Source organism: Diplotaxodon limnothrissa, linkage group LG11 (assembly GCF_057381915.1).
Source record: "Diplotaxodon limnothrissa isolate DT_005_m linkage group LG11, D_limnothrissa_male_GT1.1, whole genome shotgun sequence".
NCBI classification, from domain to species: Eukaryota; Metazoa; Chordata; class Actinopteri; order Cichliformes; family Cichlidae; genus Diplotaxodon; species Diplotaxodon limnothrissa.
The window spans coordinates 18633079-18657437 of record NC_140606.1 but is presented as its reverse complement, the minus strand read 5'-3'; the positions used below and the strand labels follow the sequence as shown (position 1 = coordinate 18657437).

The window sequence follows — 24359 nt, the reverse complement described above, 5'->3', positions numbered from 1 at the left end:
TGGACTAACAGGTTAGTTACATGGTGTTTGTGCGGCATAATCAAGGGGTGTTTTTCTGCGGACTCAAGGTCAGAATGAAGAAGGCGTCCGCCAAGCCTCAGGAGGCCTGATTTGTCAAGGTAGGGAGAAAGCTTTAAGAGAGGGCTTTTCTTTGGGATGTCCTTCCTTGACTCTATTTGTTTGAGCTCCTCTGGGAAGCTTTCTTGTTGGACTGCTTTTATAACTGTCTCTCTTGCTTGCTCAAAATCTGAGGTAGTGAGTTCATGACATATATGCCATCCCTTACATTGTCCGCCTGATTGCTTTACCTTAAAGGTGCGTGCAATGTGTGCCAAACGTGCAACTGCCCTGGTAAGGGACTGCCAGCTGGAGAAAGATTCTAAGTTTGCAGTCTTTAAACAGGGGTATGATGTTTGAATGGTGGCAGTGATCAAGGGACGAACTTCAATGTCTGAGTCGGGGTTTTGAAGTTGGAATGTACCTGATGAGTTGCTCTGTAAGGGCTTTAAGGGAAACTCCGGCCCTTTCAACCATGTGCTGGACAACAGTTTTTCGGCAGGTAGAGATCTGGATCCGTGATCGGCCGGGTTGTGCACCGAGGGTACATAGCCCCACTGAGTTGGTACTGTTGCTCGTCTGATGCGTTGCACCCGGTTGTTCACGAAAACGTGAAATCTTCTTGCCTCATTGTAGATATAGCCAAGAACGACTTTGCTGTCGGAGAAGAAGCGCATGTTACTAATCTGAATGTCCATTTCATCTCTGATTAGTTCCCCAACTTCCACCGCTAACACCGATGCACACAGCTCGAGCCTGGGAATGGTAAGATCGGGCTTGGGGGCAAGTTTGGCTTTCCCGAATATGAACGCAAACTCTGTCTCACCATTTTTGTTCGTTAACTTCAGGTAAGCCACGGCTGCAATAGCCTGGGTTGATGCATCACAGAAGACACAGATTTCTCTGTGCTTCGCACCAAGAAAGGAGAAGGAGCAGTATGGCCTTGGGATACGGATTTGCTCGAGTTGTTTGAGAGCATTCTTCCATTCTGACCACTCCTTAAACATGCCCTCTGGAAGAGTCTCATCCCACCCACAAGTCTCTTTTGTCAGCTCCCGCAACAGTGCCCTCCCCTTGATGCTCACTGGCACTGCAAACCCCAGCGGGTCAAAAAGGCTGTTGATAGTGGACAGAACACCTCTTTTCGTGTAAGGCTTTTCGGCTTGAGAGACTCTGAATGTGAAGGTGTCGCCTTCAATGTCCCAACATACTCCTAAGCTTCTCTGCATTGGAGGAAACTCTGTGTTGAAATCTATGTCCTTGAGCCCGCTTGCCAAGTCTACAGTAGAGAATGCTTTCATGACATTTGGGCTGTTTGAAGCTATTTTGTGGAGCCTCAGGTTGGACGCAGCGAGCAGCTCCTGTGTGTCTTTGAGGAGCTTAATTGCCTCTGACTCAGTAGGGAGGGATTTGAGTCCATCGTCGACATAGAAATGTCTTTGAACAAACTGTTTGGCCTCAGAATAGTGCTGTGTGTCGAACAGGTGTGCTGCCTTTCTCAGACCGAAAATTGCCACCGCTGGAGAGGGGCTGTTGCCGAACACGTGCACTTTCATTCTGTACTCGACAACTGGCTCTCTTGGGTCATTGTTGCGGTACCAAAGGAACCGGAGGAAGTTCCTGTGGTCTTCTCGCACCTGAAAGCAGTGGAACATTTGTTGTATGTCCGCTGTGACAGCCACCGTTTCTTCTCTGAAACGGATGAGCACCCCAATCAGACTGTTATTCATATTTGGACCTTTGAGCAGCACATCATTTAAGGACACTCCCTGAAACTTAGCACTTGAGTCAAATACCACCCTGATGTTCCCGGGCTTCTGCGGGTGATAAACGCCAAAGAAGGGCAGATACCAGCATTCTTCTCCTTCTTCGAGAGCTGGTGCTGGTTCGGCGTGATCCCTGTCAAACAACCCCTGCATAAAATCCATAAAATGTCTCTCCATCTCAGGGCGTTTATTTAATGTGCGGCGCAACGACTCTAAGCGGCTGAGTGCTTGGTTTCTGTTGTTTGGGAGGTGGGTTCTCGGTGTACGGAAAGGAAGTGGAGCTGTCCAGCTATTTGCATCGTCTTGGTAAAAGTCTCTTTCCATAATTTCCAGAAAGGCTTGGTCCTCAAAGGAAGGGGCTAGCTCTTCGTCCTTTTCACTTTGCTGGAATATGTGTTTCCCTATTTGACATGAACTGTGAGTGTTCCAGGATTTGTTGTGTGACTGCTCTTTGACATGAAAGCTGTTTTGACAGGGTGTTAGGAGACTTGGACGCCCGTTCTCTAGAACACTCGTTCTGTATGTGCCTATAATGGCTGGCTTATAGGCTCATCCTAGGCATACATCACCTACAATAACCCACCCAAGTGCAAGTCTCTGGGCAAATGGAGCATTGACTGGTCCATTCACTCGTTCATACACTTTGTGCACTTGTATTATGTCTCGGCCTAACAGCAACATAATGTCAGCCTCAGGGTCTAGGGGCTGCATATGATCTGCTAGGTGTTTGAGGTGTTGATGGGCTAGGGCAATCTCTTGCGTTGGTATTTCATTCTTGTTGTCTGGGAGTGAGTCACACTCGAGCAAAGAAGGCAGAGGAGAGCTGAACTGGCCATCAACAGACTGTATAAAGAGGTTCTCAGCTAAGCGGCCATTTGTAGTGGAAACCCCTGTACATGTCTTAAGTGTGTATGGCGCTAGGTTGCTCATTGGGATGCCAAAGGTGTCGAAAAGATTTGACTTCGCTAATGACCTATTGCTCTGGTCATCTATGATAGCGTAAACCTTGACCTTTTTGTCTGGATGCCCCTTTGGATAAATGTAGGTTTGACATATTTTGGAGCAGGAACGCCCCCCACCTAAGTCCCCACAAACTTGAGTGCATGCTGAGCTAGTCTCCAAGTCTAGGCTACTCTCCCCGCCATGCTCCTCCCTGTCCTGGTCTGGGGCAATGTTTTGAGCTTTTGTGTTTTGTGTCCATGGAGCTGGACCTGCATGCAGCGCTGCAACGTGTTTGTTGCTGTTGCACTCTAGGCAAGTAATCTCTTCCTTACAGTCTTTAGCTTGGTGAGCTGAGGAATTGCAGCACCTAAAACAGATGTTGTGTTCCCTGAGGTATGCCTTACGCTCATCTAGTGTCTTTTCCCTGAAACCTCTACACTTCTTTAACGGGTGCGGTTTCTTGTGGATGGGACACAGTTTGTTTGTGAACTCACTCGTGCTGCCTAAGTTTGGTTTGTGAGTTTTGTTTACCTCTGTGTTGTGGACGGCAACAGGCGGTCTTGACTTGGCAAATCTTGTATAGTGGTTGTCGTGAGTTGTTGGATAGGATGTGGGACCTGATACAGTAGACTTAAAACTGGGGTCGTTTCTCATTTTCGCTTCATCTTGTATGAAGCGACAGAAGAATGAGAATGGAGGGAAATATACATCATGTCTCTGCTTGTATTTAGTCCCCTCTGACATCCACCTGTCTTGAAGATTTGTTGGCAACTTATCAACTATCGGGGCAATGCCATGTGATGTGTCCAAATACACTAGCCCAGGTAAAGAGCCGTCTGATTTGGCTGCATCAATTTCAGAAAGTAGGTCGCCAAGTTCTCTGAGATTCTGGGGGTCTTTGTTTGACACTCTAGGAAAGCGTTCAAGTCTGTCAAGGAGCGACTTCTCAATAGCCTCTGGGGTGCCATAACATTCTTGTAGCCGTGTCCAAACTCGACGTAGGCCCTCTGCTGGATTGTTGAGATGGACAGAGCGTATACGTTTGGCATGCTTAGACGACTCTTCTCCAAGCCACCGGGTGAGCAAATCTAACTGTTCGCTAGGCTTTAAGCTTAACCCTTCAATAGCGTTACAGAAAGAAGCTCTCCATGCCCAGTAGTCCTCTGCTCTGTCCGTAAACTTTGTCAGACCGTCTGCCACCAATTCTCTTTTTGCCAGAAACTTAGCGAGATTAGCAAAGTCACTGTTCCCGTTGTTGATTTGCGTTGGCTGGAAAGGTGGAGTGTAAGGGGAAAAGCTCATAGGTTGCGGTGTGGTACTTACATACCTTTGGCCACATTTTTCTTGGGTATCAGCAGCTGGTGTAAGATGGCTGCCAATCTCATATTTGATGTCCTGTTGATTTACCTGTGGGACATATTGAGGTGAAGTGGCTGGATCGGGGATTGGACTGATGTCACATTGTTTTATCGGCGTAAAGTGTTTGGGGTCCGGCAAGTCTTCTCTGCGATGCTCTGGTGAAGAATATCCAAGATAACTCTGTAGTCTGTATGACTGGGTTGAAGCTGGAAGCTGGAGTAGAGCGTGAGAGTTCAGCGCTGGTTGTGAGTTCTCTTGACCCTGTCGTGATTCCCCATATTGTTTTTCTGACACACGAGATGACCACATTTCCCCGCTTACCTCCTCTGCTATTGCTGCTTCAAATACATTGGCTTCAGCGAGCGCAGCTTCTGCTTCCTTTTCTTCTTTTAGTGCTTCTAATGTAGCACTTAACTCTGCTTGCCTCATTTTCACCTCAATCTCCCGTCGTGTAAACTCTGCTCTGGCGCGTGCTGCTTCGGCCTTTGCCCGTGCTTCGACTGCTGCTTTGGCCTTTGCCCGTGCTTCGACTGCTGCTTTGGCGAGTGAGCTGCGGGATCTGGATGTAGATCCAGAGCAGGTGGACCGTACCTCCAGCTGCTCCTCCTCTGCTGACAGCATAGTGGCATCTGGGTCAGATGTCTGGAAGACTGCCTCCTGAAGTAGCCGTTTCGCCAGTCTTTTTACTGTTCTGCCCTCGCACTTAACTAGGCAGACAGACAACCATCATCCCATGTAGAAAAACCACACCGTTGTTCCTTTCTGGTGGATTTATTTGATTGGATGCATAGCATGGCTTTGTCGAAATACATGAATGGATGAATGGTAAAACTGTAAACAAACACAAAATATCCCATGTGAGCTAATATAAGCAAACATTCTTACAATTAGAAGATGCTATGACCTGTTACTATGCAAAGCAAAGCAGAACGAAACAAGCTAACAAGCTAACGTTAGCGGTTAGCTAGCGCTAATTAGCGTTTAGGCTAATGACTAATAAAGCACATCATTGAGTCAATTTGCTTTCTCAAAATATCACAAACAACACACGGCAGTTAGTGCTAAACATTCACCGGTAAAACACAACAATACTGCCAACTTACAGACTGTGCTGGCTTAAGAGGTAGCATAGGCAGGCACAGGAGTAGCAAACTGTCCTTCTCCCGTTAGACAGGAAGTAATGAGAAGTAGCACTTCCGGTAGAATGTCAAAATAAAATGAACAGTGTGCCAGAAACGAATAAAGATTGCATGAACTTGTATAACACTACATAACATGAGTGGTGACTCTTAAGGAGCCAGAACATACCCATTTTCTAAATTATGATCCCATTTATAACAAACTTAGCAGTAAGTATCTGCTTCAGGGTGAGCGTGGGTTGCAAAGTGGCTTTCACAGGTATATCATCTGTGTGCATGCTAAAGCAGCTTCAGTATAACAGAAAATGAGTCATCAAACGATGTGGTCGGACTATAAGATTAACTGATCTGCTGGGATTGCAGCTGCTAATGCCATGCTAACGCAATATTTGGCTTAACATATTTGCTGTACCCATACAGTGATAAACTCTGTTCAGAACTTTTAGGTGGTAGTGTTTCACATAAATGTTGAGGTTTGCTGCCTTGAAACTCTGGAGAGCAGATTGGGACAGAGAGAGAAGGAAATGTGGCGGTAAGCTGCCGTAGAGAGCCAAAAACATAAGAAAGCTCTATTGTATTTTTGGTGTTTTTGAAGCTGTGGCTCCTGTTGGGTGGTTTTCCAGAGGCTCCTGGGCTGAAATTTTTCTCTCGATCTGTCAGCACTGCTGCGGAGAGTGTTTAAAAATGTGATGATAGCCCCCTTTCCTATTCCCTATCTCCCTCCCACTCTCCACTGCTTTTCTTGCACCAATTGTTTTTTTTTTTTAAACCAGTGGAGAGTGCAAAGTGGGAGTAAAACTGCAGATTTTAACAACCTTTAAGTATTTTCTATGGTCTCCTGTGATAAGGTTATTGTGGACTTTTGTCATTATTTTTGATGTGAATTTAAAAAAAACAAGAATAATCTTATTTTAAACAGTCTCTTTCTTTAATCAGTGCAACACAAGTAACTTTTTTTTAGAGTGTAATCCCTTTAAAAAAGTAGATTTTATGAGTACACCATTAGAACAAGGTCTTTAGTTGTTTATGCAGTCATACCTATTCCCTGGAGAAACCATATTATTTATCCCACCCAAATGATTTTCTTCCAAAGGCATTTCATATGACCGGGATTACGTCTGAGCATTTTTATGTAAATTATGTTGTATCTAATTACTCTGACTGAGTGAAAATAGCAGATTCTGATGGCTTTCCTCCAACAGAAGACAATTTTGTGCTCACTTGAGAGGAAAGAGCATTTTGAGAAAAAAATAAACACAGAAATAAATACTGATGCAAATGCCCCCGCTGAATAAATAATGACATTGATTTAGCCTCAGCAGGCCCAGGAAATGACTAATTCACATTGCAAAACAACATTAGCCGAGATAAACGAAATAATGATAATCAGTCCTTTTGTCTTTACATGCACGTTCTCCTTTGAGTGCCGATCATTTCAGGAGCTCTTTTAATTCAACCAGTCGGATTTAGATTTTGCTTTATTTTCTTTATTTTTTTTAAAGACTAGTAGATGTTTGTTTGACAAATGAATAGAACTCCAAGAAAAGTTTCTATAAACATTATTTTGCCTGGAATTTCTGTGGATTTCTTCTGAAAACAAGCCAACAGCAGCCCACTAACTGTCTCTATCTCAGTTCTCAAATGTCATGGAGTAGCTGTCCATCATTCTCTCTGCCTTTTGTCTTCTCTGTTGTTTCTCACCTTTCTCCCGGAGAACATGACAATTTTCAGAGAGGGAACAGATGCAGAGGACTGCCTGACCAGAGGAAGTCTCCCTCTCCATTTAGACAGGATGACAAGTGAATAAGAGGAGTGTGTGTCTGTGTGTGCATGTTTGTGGGTCCTTTATAAAGGGATTACCATATGAAGACGCCTCATGTGAAAGCAGGAATACTCAGCGGGATCTGGCACTGGTGGAAGCACACACACAAACATACACTCAGCATGTTTGTGTGTGTGTTCTCTCTCTGTACACAGAGGGAACAAAAACAGGTAAAGGAAGAGAAGAAATGGATATGATGAGGAGTATTAACTCTTAGACACACAGAGAGAAGAGGTGAAAGTTATCCGCGATACACAACTCATTTTGCTCCAAAACTGTGCGGTCACTATTTCTGTGACCCAAATGATTGAATGCCCCGCATTAAAAAGTTACAAGCAGCACACAAAGCTGTCGTTGTGTGCGCTGTAAAAAATCGACACTAAGGAAATTTCCACCTGTACATTTGTTACTTTCTACAGCTATCCACCGTATCTCACTAAGTTTAAAGAAGCACTTTTAATTTGTTTATTGATTGTTATTATTATTATTTTAAATCTATATTGATGAATGTTGGTAGGTCCCCGCCTTTGACAAAACACTTTAGAACATAAACTATTTGGTCTAGAAAGTAAAAAGAGTCCCTGTAGGAAGTAAGACGTTTTTATTGTCCAGTGTAAAAAGCAAAGGATTTTCACCTTGGAGAGAGTTTGAACCATAAGTGCATCAGTGTTTAATGAACTGTTGTGTGGAGGACACATTTATGGGCAGAAGTGCAGGATTCTTGAGACAGGAATAAACTTTAAACAAGCTTTAACGCTTCCGGTTCCAGAAAACCAAAAAGAAAGCCCAAAATCTGAATGGTGACAGGGTACCATTCCAAAGACTACAAACATACTCAGAAAAGTCAGGGAAAGCAGAGCAAGGAAACGAACAACAATGTGGAAAATAAAACACAGGACAGGGGGAGACTCAGGAAATGGATACATACAGGTGGGGAACACAGCTGAAACTAATCAAGGACGAAGGGACAAGGAGGGCAAAATCAAATAAAAACAAACAAACACCAGAGGCAAAAATATTATCAACATAAAACAGGAAGAGAAAATTATCTGTGGAGCCCATATACATGCATGGACTCAACATATGGGTAATGACCAGAGATGGGCAGTAACCCTTTACAAGTAACGTCCAACATCCAGGGACCATTCTTGTCTTGTGGGAGAGGTTTAGGGAACAGTTTTGTTTGTTTAGATTTAGTTTGTTTCTGCTTTCCTAGATTTTTCTATATTTATCTGACAGATAAACCCAATCCAATACTAGTGATGTTAGTCTTGCTATAGAAGACTATAGAAAATACACAAGGTTCATAATGTACATCCATGGTTTCACTTCCTGCTGGTAAATCTTTTGATGCATGTCATACTGTTCTCTTACATTTCCTGTTGCTCTCTGCAGTGACTGTTCAAATAAAGGCATCATTTTTTTTAAAAAATTTTTAAATGTTTATTTTACCAGAGCTAGAGTAAAAATGCTCAAATCTGCTCTAGCTTCTCATTATGTACACTGATCTTTTTCATAAAGACAGGAATAATAAGACTTGTTTGTTTGTTTTTCAGCGACTCTAATTGTCAAACCAGACCCAGTTACAGGCCAAATAATTGTTTACATCAACAAAACAAGTTGAGCATTTAATACTGTACTATAGGACTGGGCTTCTAGTCAATTCTACTTGTGTCTAGCTTGATAATCAGTGTATGGTCAGCTTACAGCATATAGTATAAGCTAGACAACTTTTTTTTCTCTTGCAACTACATAAAAAACACATGCAAGAGCAACAGTTTCTTCATGTGTAATCAGGCATCCTCCCCTCCCCCTTCTTCAAAAATGAATCTGCTTCTAGGGTGTGAAGATCTCTGTGTTAAAACCACAAAACCAGATACAAATTGAACTTAAGAATCAAACTTTATTCATGTTAAAGTGATAATTCAAATTTAATAAACAAAACACTTTATTTATCAGGCACAGAGAGCACCAGATGAGACAAAACATCAAAAAATCAACAACGCAAAAACGTCAATGCTATCTAAAATGACCAATCGCAAATTTATCCGAATCATAGCCAGGCTGTGTAGAGCTGTAGTCATCAGTGCAGAGGTTAAACAATAAAGGCGATAAGACATAAGTTAGCCAACACCCTCTATGTCCAGTCTGTAATAAATCAATAATGCATGAAATGAGTCCAGGTGAAAGCTCAGGGCCATGCAGAGATGTTTGAAGTTAGAAAGGGGCACGTAGAACCAGGCTGAATAACAACAACCCACATTCATCAAGAATCGAATATGGAATCGTATCATACTATATCACTGTCATTAGGTGTTGACAATGCAACGCAAACATGTTTTTCTTGATGGGTACAGTGTTGCTGTTGAGGGGTTACTGCTGCTCCTGCTGCTGATAGTGCTGGAGGGCAGGGCTGTGTTGATCTGAGACTGTAGACATTTAAAGTCCATAGGAGAGATGGTCTCTGATTAAACAAGTGTTATGAGACAATAACACATGGAACCATAAAGCAACAAATTTTAAAAAAAAACTGTGGGAAATAAACTCTGCTCTCTTCCTCCTTCCATCTCCTCATCTCATCTATCTCTCCACTCCCTGTCCATCAGAGAACAAGGCACAATTTCCTGTTGCATTAATCTATTATTTAATTTTCCACACTTAACAACACCTAATCCATAATAAAGTAACGATAGAAAAATGTTATAGAACCAAAACAATTGTGTTTATTATTGTTTCTATACTTGAGTATCTCTGCAATGCAACAACTGGTACATGTGTTAATGTTACCTGTGCTCTTTGTAATCCAGCTGCTGAAGGATCCACTGCCTTTATCAGCCTCACACAGCTCATTCTGTCACTGTTTCCTGCTCCTGTCCTTTACAGGGCATGTCTGGACAATGTTATATCATGAGGAATAATCTAAAAAAATCTATACACATAAAACACACACGTGCACATACAGTGACATTTTAGACCTTTCTCCAGAATACTGTGTATACTATGGCCACAAGTTTTCATCATGTTGCTGATCCAGAATCCTTCCCTTCTTATTTATTCCTAGTACTATAATAATAAAATAATAAGAATAAAAAATAAAGGAATAAATATAAAATAATGTATTTGTGAGGATTTTGTTTCACTATCCACTCTGTGCAGGCAGAAAGCTTATTAAATGTTTAAACTGTAGAGATACATTAATTCTGCTGCTGTAAAATCAGTATTTTGTCATATTTGAAATATTAATCTAATATATCTGTTTCTTAATGTAACTTTTTTAAAACAGTGTGTTTTTTAAATATCATAATTATAATCATCTATAATTATGTGGATATGCATATTAGATAGTTTTTAATGAAATATAAGCCCTGTAACTTACTTTAAAATTAAATATGTTCCCTAAAAAGGTGGACAGAGCTACAGATCCATGACACCCTTACCCAGTTAGCTAGCAGCTAATGACACCACTACTTGTGCAGTTAATAAAAGGACAGGTAATGTTTTATCGCGCTGTTGCACACACAGCACGCTCATTTGTTTCAATTCGTCAGTTGCCACAAGACAACTTAACGTGTACGTAAAAACCTAATACTCCTGTGTGCTATAGACTATAGCGTGAGCTGTACATCCTATTTACTGGTTTCCCAATGAATTTGTGATTCCCCACAGCTCCGCACCGCCCAGGTGGCAAAAAATCTGGGCGCTCTTTGCGAGCTCGTTCCGAGCTCGTAACCAGCACGCTCTGCCGTCAAGGGCGAGCATTGGTTAATGGTAGTCATGTGTAAGCCAGATCCTTTTATTTAGCAAAATTGTGATTTGTAGTTAAATGTTACTGTTGAGGGGTACAGGCAGACTCCGCACATACACATAAAAGGGGCAGGTGCCCAAGCCCCCCCCCGCACGTGCCTGGTGCAGCTGCATAGTTGAATCCCAAAGATAATAATGTCTACATATTTTACTTTATTTTGACATTCATATAGAGCCATTATAATAGTGATAGCTCTGTGTTATGTTTTTGTTTTTCTGATATCAAAGTACTTTTGAGTTCAATTTGTGAGACTCCTTATCAACCAAGTCATAACGTAGCGCTGTCAGTCACACAGTCACAAATGTATTTATTTATTGAACCTGAGAAATAAAGCAAAACAAGTTAAAGTGAAATAAACTATCTGTTGACAGGAGATACAAACAAATGAGGTACTTTATATTACACATGCAGCTGATGTTTAAGACAGCAGAAAATAGCAGCGTGTGTGTGTCTGTGTGTGTGTGAAGGAGAACGAGAGGGAGACACCAACAGAGTAATTTATCTTGTTATGGCAGCAGTATTGGCTGTGAACGGCTCCAGCCAGCCATCTGACCTGCAAGGTACAGCTCAATGCAAAAAGCATTATGCTAGTTATATGTCTTAAATTCCATACTCAGTTATTGTTGCCATGGCTTTTGTTTTACTTTATTTTCTTATTCCGCACTGATAAGTTATAATTCCAAGTCTTTGAGAATCTATCTCTTGTTAGGTGTATGCGTGTGTCTCGAATGGACAAATACAAACACAAAGGACTCTCGTAATGTTGAAGGTAGTTTTAAAGTCACTCATTTGTCATCTTTTTAATTCTGTGTGTGGTCTTTACTGGGTCCTTCTCTATGGGATGCCACAAGGCCAGTGACAATGGGTGGTCTTTGCTGGTATATTAGAGGATGTAGTTGATTTTACCTAACTATGATGTGAGATCAAGTGCAGCTCTTTGAGATGAATCTCTGTGGAAAGTCATCACATAATCAACAGGGTGAGAACAAAACTATTAAAACAACTGGGGAGCTTCAGTGCAAAAGTAAGATATAAGCTATGAGAATATGAGCTACGGATGAAAATAAATATGAGCTGCATGTGCTGATTGTTCACAGATAACTGTGCATGTTTAACTTCTAGCCAGTCATGATACTTTCATATGCACGTCGTAGGACAATGGTGTCAAGCATAAGGTTTGGGGTCCTGAATTGGCCTTGCAAATTCACCAATCGGCCCCATAGGATGGCTTTGGAAAATATTAAATCAAATTCAAATTCAAATTCAAATTTTATTTGTCACGTACACAGTCATACACAGTACGATATGTAGTGAAATGCTTGGACAACTGCTCGTGACCTAAAGAAAACAAAAAAAGGAAAGGCTATGAATAAGATAGGAAATAAATATGCAAAATTAAAAAGGGTAAATTTAACTAGGAAGGAATAAAATATAAATTAAGGTTAAAAATGAAATAACTGTACAACACAAATTAGAATGAAGGGTAAATTTAACTGGGAAGAATAAGATAAAATATATAAATTAAAGTTGAAAATAAAATAACTGTACAACAAAATACACAATACACAATATAGAACTATATAAGAATGTATGAAGAAATCTAAATATAAATAAATATATACACAATAACAGCAGCTGTACAAGTATTAACTGGAAATGAAGAATATAGTGACCAGTGTTGGGCAAAAACAATGTCCAGAAAGTCCAGTGTGTGTGTAAGAACCATATGTGTGGGTCAGTACTGTGTGGTGGTGTGATTGAGAGACCGTATCGCCTGCGGGAAGAAGCTCCTCCTCAGTCTCTCTGTGTTGGTCTTCAGGGAGCGGAATCGCTTTCCTGACCTCAACAGAGAGAACAGTCTGTTGTTGGGATGGCTGAGGTCCTTCACGATCTTCCTGGCCTTGGTCCAGCACTGCCTGCTGTAGATTGAGTGCAGGTCAGGGAGCTCGGAGCGGATGGTGCGCTCAGCTGACCGCACAACCCTCTGTAGAGCTCGTCTGTCCTGCATGGTGCTGTTCCCGAACCAGGTTAAGATGTTTCCCGCCAGGATGCTCTCTATGGTGCACGAGTAAAAGTTCCTGAGCACCTTGGAGGGCAGTTGGAAGTCTCTCAAGCGTCTGAGGTGGTAGAGACGCTGTCGGGCCTTTTTCACCACGGTGTTGATGTGACAGGACCATGACAGGTCCTGCGTGATGTGAACTCCGAGGTATTTGAAGCTGTCCACTCTCTCCACTGGGCACTCGTTGATGACGGGGGTCTGGTAGTTCCTCTCCTGCTTAGTGCTGAAGTCCACTATCAGCTCCTTTGTCTTACTGACGTTTAGAAGGAGGTTGTTCCTCTGGCACCAGTTCTCCAGATTCCTAATCTCCTTCAGGTAGGCCGTCTCGTTGTTATCAGAGATCAGGCCCACCACGACGGTGTCGTCAGCAAACTTGATGATGGTGGTGGAGCTGGTAGTGGCCACACAGTCATATGTGTACAAAGAGTACAGCAGGGGGCTCAGAACACACCCCTGGGGGGCTCCAGTGCTGACAGTGGTGGAGGCTGAGACATGTCCGCCCATCCTTACTGCCTGTGGTCTGCCAGTTAGGAAGTTGGAGATCCACTGACACATAGATGAGCTGAGTCCCAGATGCTCCAGCTTGGTGGTGAGTGTGGAGGGAATTATGGTATTAAATGCAGAGCTGTAGTCTATGAAGAGCATTTTAACATAATTCCCCCTTCTAGTGTCCAAGTGAGTGAGTGATGTGTGGAGGAGATGAGAGATGGCATCGTCTGTGGAACGATTTGGACGGTAAGCGAACTGTAGTGGGTCCAGTGTGTCTGGTAGTGAAGAAATGATGAAGTCTCTGACCAGGCGTTCAAAGCACTTCATCACTACTGAGGTGAGGGCTACAGGGCGATAGTCATTGAGAGAAGCAGGGTGGGGTTTCTTCGGGACAGGAACAATGATGGAGTCTTTGAAGCATGTGGGGATCACCGACTGAGATAAAGAGATGTTGAATATCTCAGTGAACACAGGAGCTAGCTGGTATGCGCAGTCTCTTAGGATACGACCTGGGATGCCGTCTGGTCCTGCTGCTTTCCTGGTGTTCACTCTCTTGAAGGCTCTCCTTACTTCATGCTCGGAGATGACGAGCACGTTTCCGGTGCTGGCAGTATCTTCCTGTCTGCAGCCGTTAGCGCCGCTAACACTAGCATTGTTGGAGACCTTAGCTGCAGCCTCGAAGCGAGCATAGAAAGTGTTCAGCTCGTCTGCCAGAGTCACGGCCGCGTTCGTCATACCGGTTGTTGGTGCTTTATAGTCCGTTATTGTCCTTAGTCCCCGCCACAGGCTCCTAGAGTCACTCTGTTGGAGTTGTGACTCTAGTTTCCTCCCGTAGCGCTGCTTCGCCTCTTTCACCGCCCTCCGCACGTTATATGACGCGACTTTGTACGGGTCCATGTCCCCCGTCATGAGTCCCGTGTTGTAGGCAGCGGTGCGGGATCTCAGAGCGTCGCAGATGGTTTTATCCACCCACGGCTTCTGGTTGGGAAACGTTGTGATAGTCTTTGTCTCCACGGTATCATCCGCTAGTTTCCCGATGAATCCCACAACCGCTTCCGTAAACACGTTGACGTCATCGTCGGAGCTGTTTCTGAACATGCCCCAGTCTGCGTCATCGAGTGCGTCCTGTAACGCGGCCACCGATTGATCCGTCCAGCGCGCGACCTTCCTCTGAACCGGAACTTCCTGTTTCAGCCTTTGTTTATATTTTGGCATGAGGAAGATGGCGGCGTGATCAGATTTGCCAAACGGGGGGCGGGATTGTGCCTTGTAGCCGTCCTTGACCGCAGTGTAGCAGTGGTCCAGTGTCCTTTCACCCCTGGTGGGGCAGGTGATGTGTTGATAAAAGTTCGGCGCTGCGCGTTTGAGGTTGGCGCTATTAAAGTCCCCCGTCACAATAAGCGCAGCGTCCCGGTGTTGTGTCTGGTGCTGTGTGAGTGCCTCATGCAGCTCGCATAAGGCGGTGACCGTGTCCGCTTGTGGTGGAATATAAACGGCACTTACAATGACCGATGTAAATTCCCGAGGTAGATAAAAAGGACGACACATGATGGACAGTAGTTCCAGATTTGGTGTGCAGGAGCGTGTGAGAGGAACAACGTTCGCACTGTTGCACCAGTTGTTGTTCACCATTAAACACACGCCGCCTCCCCTTGACTTCCCCGAGTCCCGTGTCCTGTCCATGCGGTGAACCGAGAAGAACTCGGCCGGCTGGATGGCGTGGTCCGGCACCGCTGGGTTCAGCCATGTCTCGGTGAAGCAGAGGAGATTGCAGTCCCGAATGTCTCTCTGGAACTTTATCCTGGCCCTGAGGTCGTCAAGCTTGTTCTCCAGTGACTGGACGTTGGCGAGCAGGATGCTAGGCAGAGGTGTGCGGTGTGCACGAGCTCTCAGCCTGTTCCTGACGCCGGCTCGCTTCCCTCTAGGCCGCCGCCGCTTCCCTTTGTTCTCCCTCGAGATCTCACTCGGCCAGCTCGGATCCGGAGTTAAAAACTTCGAATTGTGAGTACATTGTATACCAATAGAAACAAGAGTGTCACTGTCATACCTAATGTACCCAATGGTGATGATTTTGCCGATTTAGAAACGCTGAAAACTAACTTAAAAAACAAAGACAAAGAAAAAGTGGTCGGAGCAGTCGTGACGGCAGCCGACCTCACCGGCGCCATCTTAACTGTATTTTTACATTTTATAGCAATATAAAACATTTTAGAAAGCATTATAAAGATTTCATTTTATGGCTTTAAAATAAATAAAGACCTCCAGCATTGGCCCTTCATACTGCACCAAAGTAATCAACTAAGACATGACAGAAAAGTTCCTGCATGTTCTAATAAAATGATATTTTCTGTCAATTATAATTACAGGACAGTCTGACCATTGAGCTACTTTCTGTAATTTTACACTTTTATTTCTTTAAATTTAAGTCCAAAGAGCTGCACTGACAGATTTCTTTCATTTACCACAGCAGAGATGTATTATTTAAATTGCACTTCTTTTTCTTACATTAAGATATGTCAAATGTGTAGTTAAACATCTTTACACTGACAGAAAATAGAGTTTCACAAGTCCGGTCCATGTCTTAGGGTATAGATACTGGAAGATACTGGCAGCAATTTGGCAACCTGGGACTATGAAATGTTAGTGAATTCAGTGGCTTTAGACACTGATTCATCCATTTGCTTAATTGCTTATCCATTTCAGCGTTGTGGGGGCTCGAGCCTATCCCAGCTGTCATAGGACAAGGGCAGCTAAGTAATTGGTGATGAGTGCATTACACATGGAGAGGGGCTTTATTTTAGTTCAGAGATTGTTTTTTAATGAGTCATCAAACAATGAGGAAAGCAATAAAAGAAATTTAATATCAATCTAAAAACCTTTCAGCTAGTCTGCTGATTTAAGCTTCAGGGGATAGACAGAGGATAGCAGGGGCAAGACTTTTTGTTGCATCCACCATTCATGGGTACAAAAACATATATAATCAAAAAAGATATTAAAAATGCTAAATCAGCACTACAAGATAGCCGATTATTTCAAGATTGTTCCCTAACCAAATGCTTTTTAAATGTGCTTGGTCAAAAGTGCTCAGGCTGCAAGCAAACTATAAAAAGAAACTCTTAAATAGTTAAAAACACATTTGTCTGTTTATCATGAGTGCAAAATACAGTGAATGACAAGTAAACAGCGAATATCTGCTTCCTGCAACTGTCAACCCGATTATTCCGATTTCACGGAATCCACTGTTAAGAAGGGAAGAGTGTATCAGTCTTTAGCCTGAAAATCAGTCATTGCTTTAGGAAATCCAGCCACCCAGAAGGTGAGTGACTGACATCTTTTCTGCACACACAAACACACACTGGCCTTCATTCATTCCCTAAACACCAATGTTAACCTGAACTGAAACCACTAAATGCCACAGAATGTCGGCAAAATGTCTGCACCTTAGAGGATTTCATCATCTTTTATATCATAAAAGTGTAGCACTCACACACCCTTCATGCCCAGTGAAGTGTGCAGAACAGAGGATGAGAACAGAAAGTCGTTCTACAGTAAAGCGGGCGCGTACGCGTCAGCTGATGAATGGTCTCTGACACTTGAATATGAACTTTGTCAAACTCCACATTAGCTGTAGCTTGTTTGTGTGGCTTTGTGCATGCATTTAGACGTGGACACATGCATTTGTAGTCCCGTGGCTTAAAACTGGCTTAAGTAATGTGAAAGAGCAAAGTAGTTCACGTAATTGTGAATAATGCGGACACTAATAGTCTAGTTTATTCCTGTCCTTCAGCATGATGCTGCCCTCTTTGCTCATTAACTGTGTGACCAGTTGAATTTCACGGTTCATGGCTCTGGCAGTGGTTTCCTCTAAGGAGGCAGTTTTAGCTCACAGGCATCCGACACTCAGCTCAGACAGGGTAATTTAAGTGCATGGATGCTTTTAGACTGGTTTTATTAGAAAATACATACACAAAAGAACTCATTGTGACTGATTAGTAAGTAAAAAGATTGCAGATTGTTGATGCACTCTTCTGGAACATTCACACTCAAGGGAGTCAGATGTTTTCTACTCTGGCTGATCATTACCTGTGACAGTGCTGCACTTAAAATCAGCAGCTCCATTTGACGTCTGTGTAGCTATTTGTGTGTTTGGGCAGCCCTGCAAAATGGTAAACTCTGTGTAGTGCTCCATATAGTGTGGTGTGAGTGATTTCAGGCACGCCGCCAAAGCATTTCTAATGCAACCAATTATCTTTTTGCCCATTCAGCTCCATGTAACCATCAGCAAGACGTCTGTGAAGGTGGTACTGGATTGCTCAGTGGTTGGGGAGAAATACATTAATGCAGCTGGTAACATCACCACCGATGGAATGGAGGTCCTCGGAAGGACGGTTCGATCCAGAGGTAGACAAGACAGCTCTGCTCCGGTTAGTATGAATACTTGTTTGGATCAATGTAAAAAGGAAGCATTGACTACAACGTGTATTAACAAATGCAGATGTAGGTTTTGTTTCAAGACAGCAGCCGATAGGATGACTTGAAAAATGAACAGGCAAAGGTAAAGTTGCTTCTTGCTAGAGTTATTTTACAATCTGTTTCAAATTACCAGAAATGACCAGGCACCTGAGTGAGTGAGTGTGTGTGCGTGTGCATGTGTGTGTGCATAATTATGGCCTGTTAAGTGGCAGCCATAAATATTCACAACCATTTCATTAAGTCACTCAGTAGGAGTTCATTTTATTTATTGCAAGTGGAAATGCACAAATTGCTTTATATATTCTGTGTTAGCTGTTCTCTACCCATTAAATAGCACAGGCACTCAAAAAAAAGAGCTTTTGGCAGACACAGTGAGGGATGAAGGTAAGATAACCTGGGCGTTTGGAAATACTAAGTATTTCCAAACGCCCAGTAGTAAATGTATACTACTGAGCTTTTCCAAAGAAAAATATTAGCTGATAAATGCTCTTTAATTATATTTTCTCTACCTAACAGATTGTTCTCCACTGCCAGTGAAGAAAATGGCTATTTATTTAAAAAATGTCTACTGGCTTGCCAACAGTATTTGCAAAAAGCACGTGAAAATGGAACTTGTTGTACAGAAGAATCAATTTAGTCTAACAATTCTATGTTTTAAGTGGCAACAAATTGAACTGGAAACAATTGTAAACATGTTCGTGTTCATAATTAACTTTGTGTTTAGTTGATTTAAAGGAGTACAAGTGTAACAGAATAAAATCGTACGCTCACTGGGTGCTTCATTAGTTACACCTTGTTAGCAACCGTTTCAACCCCGATTTGTCATCAGAGTTGCCTTAATTCTTTTTGGTACAGATTCAACAAGGCGCTGGAAATATTCCTCACAAATACTGGTCCATGTTTACATGACAGCTTCGCAAAGTGATTTCAGATATGTCAGCTGCACATCCGGGATGTGAATGATGTAGTGACTGTGGAGGCCAGCCGAGTATTACTAGGTAGGCTGTGGTCATGTAAATGATGCCCTGTTTGTACTTAAGGGCCCAAAGTGTGTCAAAAAATATCCCTTAGAAATTGAGACTCATCTGACCAGCTAATGTTTTTCCAATATTCCCATTTTAGTGAACTAGTGATAACTGCAGCCTCAGTTTCCTGTTCTTAGCTGACAAGAGTGACGTGTGGTGCGGTCTTCTGCTGCTGTCCCCCATCTGACATGCAGATTTGACTCGCTTTACCTTCAGAGCTTTACCAATCTAAGCTCTTCCTTAAACTGGTTGTAATGAGGGGTTATTCGAGTTACTGTTGCCTTCCTATCAGCTTAAAGTAGTCCAGCTGTTCTCCTCTAACCTCTGGCATCAACGAGGTACTTTTTACTCAGATACACACTCACTGGATGTTTTTTTCTATTTTGGACCATTCTGTGTAAACCTTAGGGATGGTTATGCTGGAACATACTAAATCATCAGCTTGCAAAATACTCGGACCAGCCTGTCTGGCACCAACAACCATGCCACATTCAAAGTCACTTAAATCACCCTTTTTTCCCATTCAAATGCACCACTTGAACTTCAGCAGGTCATCTTAACCATCTCTACATCCCTAAATGCATGGAGTTACTGCCATGCATTTGATTAGATATTTGCTTTAACGAGCACTTGAACAGGTGGACCTAATAAAGGCTCTGGTGAGGGTATAAAGAGACATGTAGCATTTGTCAGTGAGCTCAAATTATGAAATGAAAATGGGTCAAACCCCCAAACGATTCACAGCAAATCCGTATCTTTTGGTCTTAACATTAGTTCCAGCTTTACTGTAAGAACACAGGCTCTTAAATTCCAAGACCCCCTGCGGTGCTGCAATAGAAGCACTACATATATAATTACAAGCTGTGCCACATCAGCAGCAGGGGAGCGCTCCTGTCTTTAGGAATGAAAAACCTCTGAGCCAAGTTTTTACTTACTGTCATACATTTTCCCAATAAATTGAACTGCATATGGTATTATTTATCATCTGATGATATTATGTAAATAAGGGTGTTGGGTATCTTTTAAATTAAATGTAATTTAACTGATTTTTGTTTAATGACCTTAAGACTTTTATCAGCTGATCTGAAAACAAATGTGCATCCCATCATTATAATTGACAAAGTAAATCTGATGATTATAGGAATAATGCAACAGTATAAAGAAATACAGTTTTCTACTATATTCAGCATGAACTCGGTGTCCTAGATGAAACTGCTTTATTTATTTATTTTTAAGTTTAAGTGAGGGTTTCCGAAAATATAGGTTGTCTCTGATTGTATATGCATTACACTGGAAACAATGTTGACGAAGTTTGAGGTATTGGGAATGTCAACACTGCTTTTCTAATAAAATAAACAGTGTACGGGAGCAGAGCCCCTCTTAAGTTTTGATGCTAAAATTTCGAAATGAATCAGACATAAGCCAGGGACATAATTTATAGCCAGGCCAAGACTAGCGGATCATTGAGAACATCCAGTTTGTTTATTAAAGCAATCAGCTAGACTCCATATATCTGTCTTCCAGCACATTTCAGCTTGTTATTAAAGCTCATAAGCAGCCAAGCTGTCTGTCTTCTTGCTTCTTATCAACACAGAAACACAGCATTACAAAAAATCCTGGGTAATATTCAGTTTCTAATGCAACTTTTCTTTTAATTCAGCATTTTATTTACCTAATGTACATCGCAACTGCAGTATTAATGCAGAGGTTATGTGTATATCCATATGTACTCATACATGCACATGTGTTTACAGTTCCAGCTCCAGATGTTTGACATTATCTGCAGTACTTCCTGGGCCAGCAGAGATAAGTGTTGTGAGCTGCCAGCATTGGTAAGTAACATTTCTCCCTCTACTTAAACCTACTCTATGAGATAATTTGGTACGTACCTGATCTCTCTTCTTCTGTGCATTATTCACAGAATATTAAAACTCCATATAAATAAAGTGATAAGTATGGTTCCAATCAAAGCCAAAATGCTCATTCAATTAATTTAGTTTAATGTGAAAGAAATTCTCTTAATGAGACCAGTTGCGTATTATGCATATACAAAAAGTCACAAAAAGTGTGTGTCTGCCTTTATGGTAGCACCAATCAATTAACGCCCCAGGCATAAAATGTAATCCACTGAGCAAACACTAAGATCCTTATTAATTGCACACCTGTACAATAGGGTTCAAAATGCAATGTCTCAATGTACTAACCAATTTCTCCGAGGCCTGAGTGTTATCAACACATCACTGGGTAATAAAATGCATGGCAGTTACTGTCATGAGTGCGGAAACTCGCAATGTCTGAAAAATTAAATACATTCAAAAATTAAATAAATTCAAGGTGATGAACTGCATTGACTTGTTTATTTTCAGTGTGATGTTTTTAAGCTAAGTTGCACAGCTAACACAAAAAAGTCAACTCTTACTGTAATGCACACAATGTGTTTCTTTGGCTGCCAACTCCCCCTACATGATCAGGAGTTGAGCAGCCAAACTTGGCAGGTAAGTAGATATTATGATATCACCATGTTGCCTAGTAACTACCTTGCAACAAAGGCCTGTTTTTAGCAGAGCCCTTGAGTAAGTCGGAGTCTGTCGGCAGGGGTTCAGAATTCGGGTCTTCACATGGGTCATGTAGCCTTCAGTGCTAGTGGTTAGCTGGCAATTAAAATGTGTGCTGGGGCTGGGACCCAGCGTTTTGAGCTTATTTTGTATTTCTAAAGACAGGTATGGTTTAGCGAACGTAATGTCCTTATGTAAGCGGGCTCCTCTATACACAAGAAGAATGAAATGAAAATCCCAAGACTACTAAATTCATGATTTTTTTTTTTACTGATTTTTTTGAGTGTTTGCATTTTCAAATATGCTCCATACTCATTACATACACATTCAAAAGTACAGATTACTCAATGAAAAAGTAGGCATGCAAAAAAGTATTGATTACTCCGTCGTATTGAAGTATATTTTTGAAAATAACTTTATTTAAATGCACTTTGTAAGGACATTGTTTGCATTTACAGTTTGTAAATAATTATGCAGTTGTGTAGCAATAATAAAGAAAAGAGTTTATGCTGCATTTAAACTGAAAATACATTGTTTTTGACTTTTTTAAGAGGAAAGATATGTTTTTCTGTTAGAAAAAGATGCAATTTTAGCTGGTTTGTCCAAAGAACTCCAAAGTATGATATGAGATTTGTGGAATATGAAAAATATTAGTTTTACTGGGCTGTAAATTTAACACGGATCCAAACACCTAAGACAAACTGGCCAACGATAGCATGTATTACAAGTGTTATCTGTTTTTTTCCGGCAAAGTCTAAGCCTGTTTATGTGTGTTTTTAGTGCAGCTCAAGCCTGACCTGAATATTGACCAAAGAGACTGCACACACATTCTGTGAACTGTCTTTTCAGAGAGTTGAAGAGCAGTGCCCTCCCATGCCTCATGCCTGTACCTGCTCTCAGGACAGTAAAGGACCTCCAGGACCATCTGGACCACCTGTAAGACGATATTTATACACATTTACTCTTTAATGTAGTTACTTAAACACTCATACTCTGCCTTTTATGAACAAATCACTCCGATGTGGCAATCCTTTAAAAGTTTCCTCTGCTCTCTGTGCTTTTTATCCTTCTTTGTGTTGTTAGAAACTCAATTGAACTCTTTCTTTAGATCAGTTACTCATTCGCTTCATCTAGTCTCTCAGGACTCTCATCAACTAGAAAATTCTACAGAAGTAAAGAAAAAGTGTTTGGATGGTCATTAGTGGACACTGCTCGTAATGTCAAAGTCAATCCAACATTTTCAATGTGAACATACTTCGACTGAATTAATTTTAGTTACGGTCAGTGCTTTTCTCAAGACCAGTCTTAAAGTTATTGTCGATTTTACTCCACATAGAACTTCTATTCAGCAAGATGTTAATTTTGGGACTGAGACCTTAAATTTACCAGGAAAGGTTAATTGATTTCTGCATAATCATACTTTTGCAATCAAATTTGTTACCTCCTGCTTCACAGTTCAGATACAGAAGCTTAGTCTAACTATAGTTTATGACAAAATCACAAAGACCAGAGCAAAAGACATCTAAATATGTAATATATCACAGTGTGAATAAACTCTAGATGGAACAGGGTGAATATATCCAGCAACACAAAAGGACATGATATCAAAGGGTAGATAAAAGTGCTTTTAGAGTCTACCCTGTGTTTTGTGACATATACACAATAACAAGTCTTTTTTCTTTTCATCAATTAATGCCTGAAGACACTTTTCCATTTCTTAGAGGCATTTTCTCTGGGGTGGCTGAATGTTAGAAAGAGTTGGGGTGTACATGCCAAACAGTTGTATTCCTCTCACGCAATCGCAGATTGTACCAGAATGAGGTCGGGAGATGAGAGCGACTAAATGAGCTAATTTGCAGCCCGAGACTTTTTGTCTAAATTCTTCTTTTTCTCTCTTCACCACTTTCATTTGCGCTATCGCTCCTTAAGTTCTCTCTCTTTGTCTTTGTCGGCACCTTTGGGTAGCGGAGCAGGAGAGGGGTGTAGATCCACACTGGTATAGTTTGAGAAAGTAATTATTGGGCGACTCCATTTATCACAGCCAAGTAAAATTCCCCCCTATGTTTTTTTCCTTGTCCAACGAGCCAGATCTGCTTTCTCATTGGTAGGGTTATATCCACAGGTCACAGCTCTCTCCCTCTGGATTTGTTAAACCTCCAGTTCTATAACAGAGGAAAGCTCTATGTTGTATAAAATATTCACATTTTATGGGGAAACTACCAAAGAATTGAAATTTCTCATGTAATATTTAGGATTACATATTGTTCTCTGTGTTTCTTTCATGTTTTCTATATACAGTCTCTTTTGCTTCTTCTGTTTTCCAGAGATTAATATAGCATAGAAAATACCTTAGCTTCTCACTTTTCATTGTTTTTCTCTGTTTTATTTATTTTACCTCCTCCTCCTGCTTGGGGCTCTTTCTCTCATTTTATTGTCGTTTTATGCCTCTCTGTAACTGTTTCTGTCGCTCTGTCTGTGTCTGTTACTCTCGCCCACATTGAATGGGCTTCTTAAATCACATTTTAACTGCAGGATATGGGAATAGATGAATGGCGTGATGGCGAAATCATAGCTGCTTTTGTGCTAAAACTACACACTGTAGTCACTGGGATTTAGAGAAAGGATGAAAAATTATCACAACTCCCCTTGTTAAAAACGATATAACGGTCGGTTCACGTGTATGTGAAAACAGATTTACTCTTCTGTTGTTGCAGTGCTAACACTTTGTTCTCTCAAAAAAAAAGGGGGGGGGGGGGGGGGGGGGTGTTAAGCTCAATCAAATAAAGCTGTAAAATAAACGTGTATCAGGTAGATGGATACCTGATACAGCGTCTAATACTACAGTCACATTGGGGGGGACACAGTAGT

At 41.7% G+C, this 24359-nt stretch overlaps 1 protein-coding gene across 1 annotated transcript in view; it reads left to right on the top strand.

Annotated features, from left to right (window-relative positions):
- Nucleotides 1-24359, top strand: part of col14a1a (collagen, type XIV, alpha 1a) — a 167076-nt gene that overhangs the window by 98228 nt on the left and 44489 nt on the right. Inside the window, exons 33-35 of the mRNA XM_085366286.1 lie at nucleotides 17704-17862; nucleotides 20691-20768; nucleotides 22341-22427. Of these exons, the coding sequence (XP_085222412.1) occupies nucleotides 17704-17862; nucleotides 20691-20768; nucleotides 22341-22427 (324 nt within the window). The remainder of the gene's footprint in view (nucleotides 1-17703; nucleotides 17863-20690; nucleotides 20769-22340; nucleotides 22428-24359) is intronic.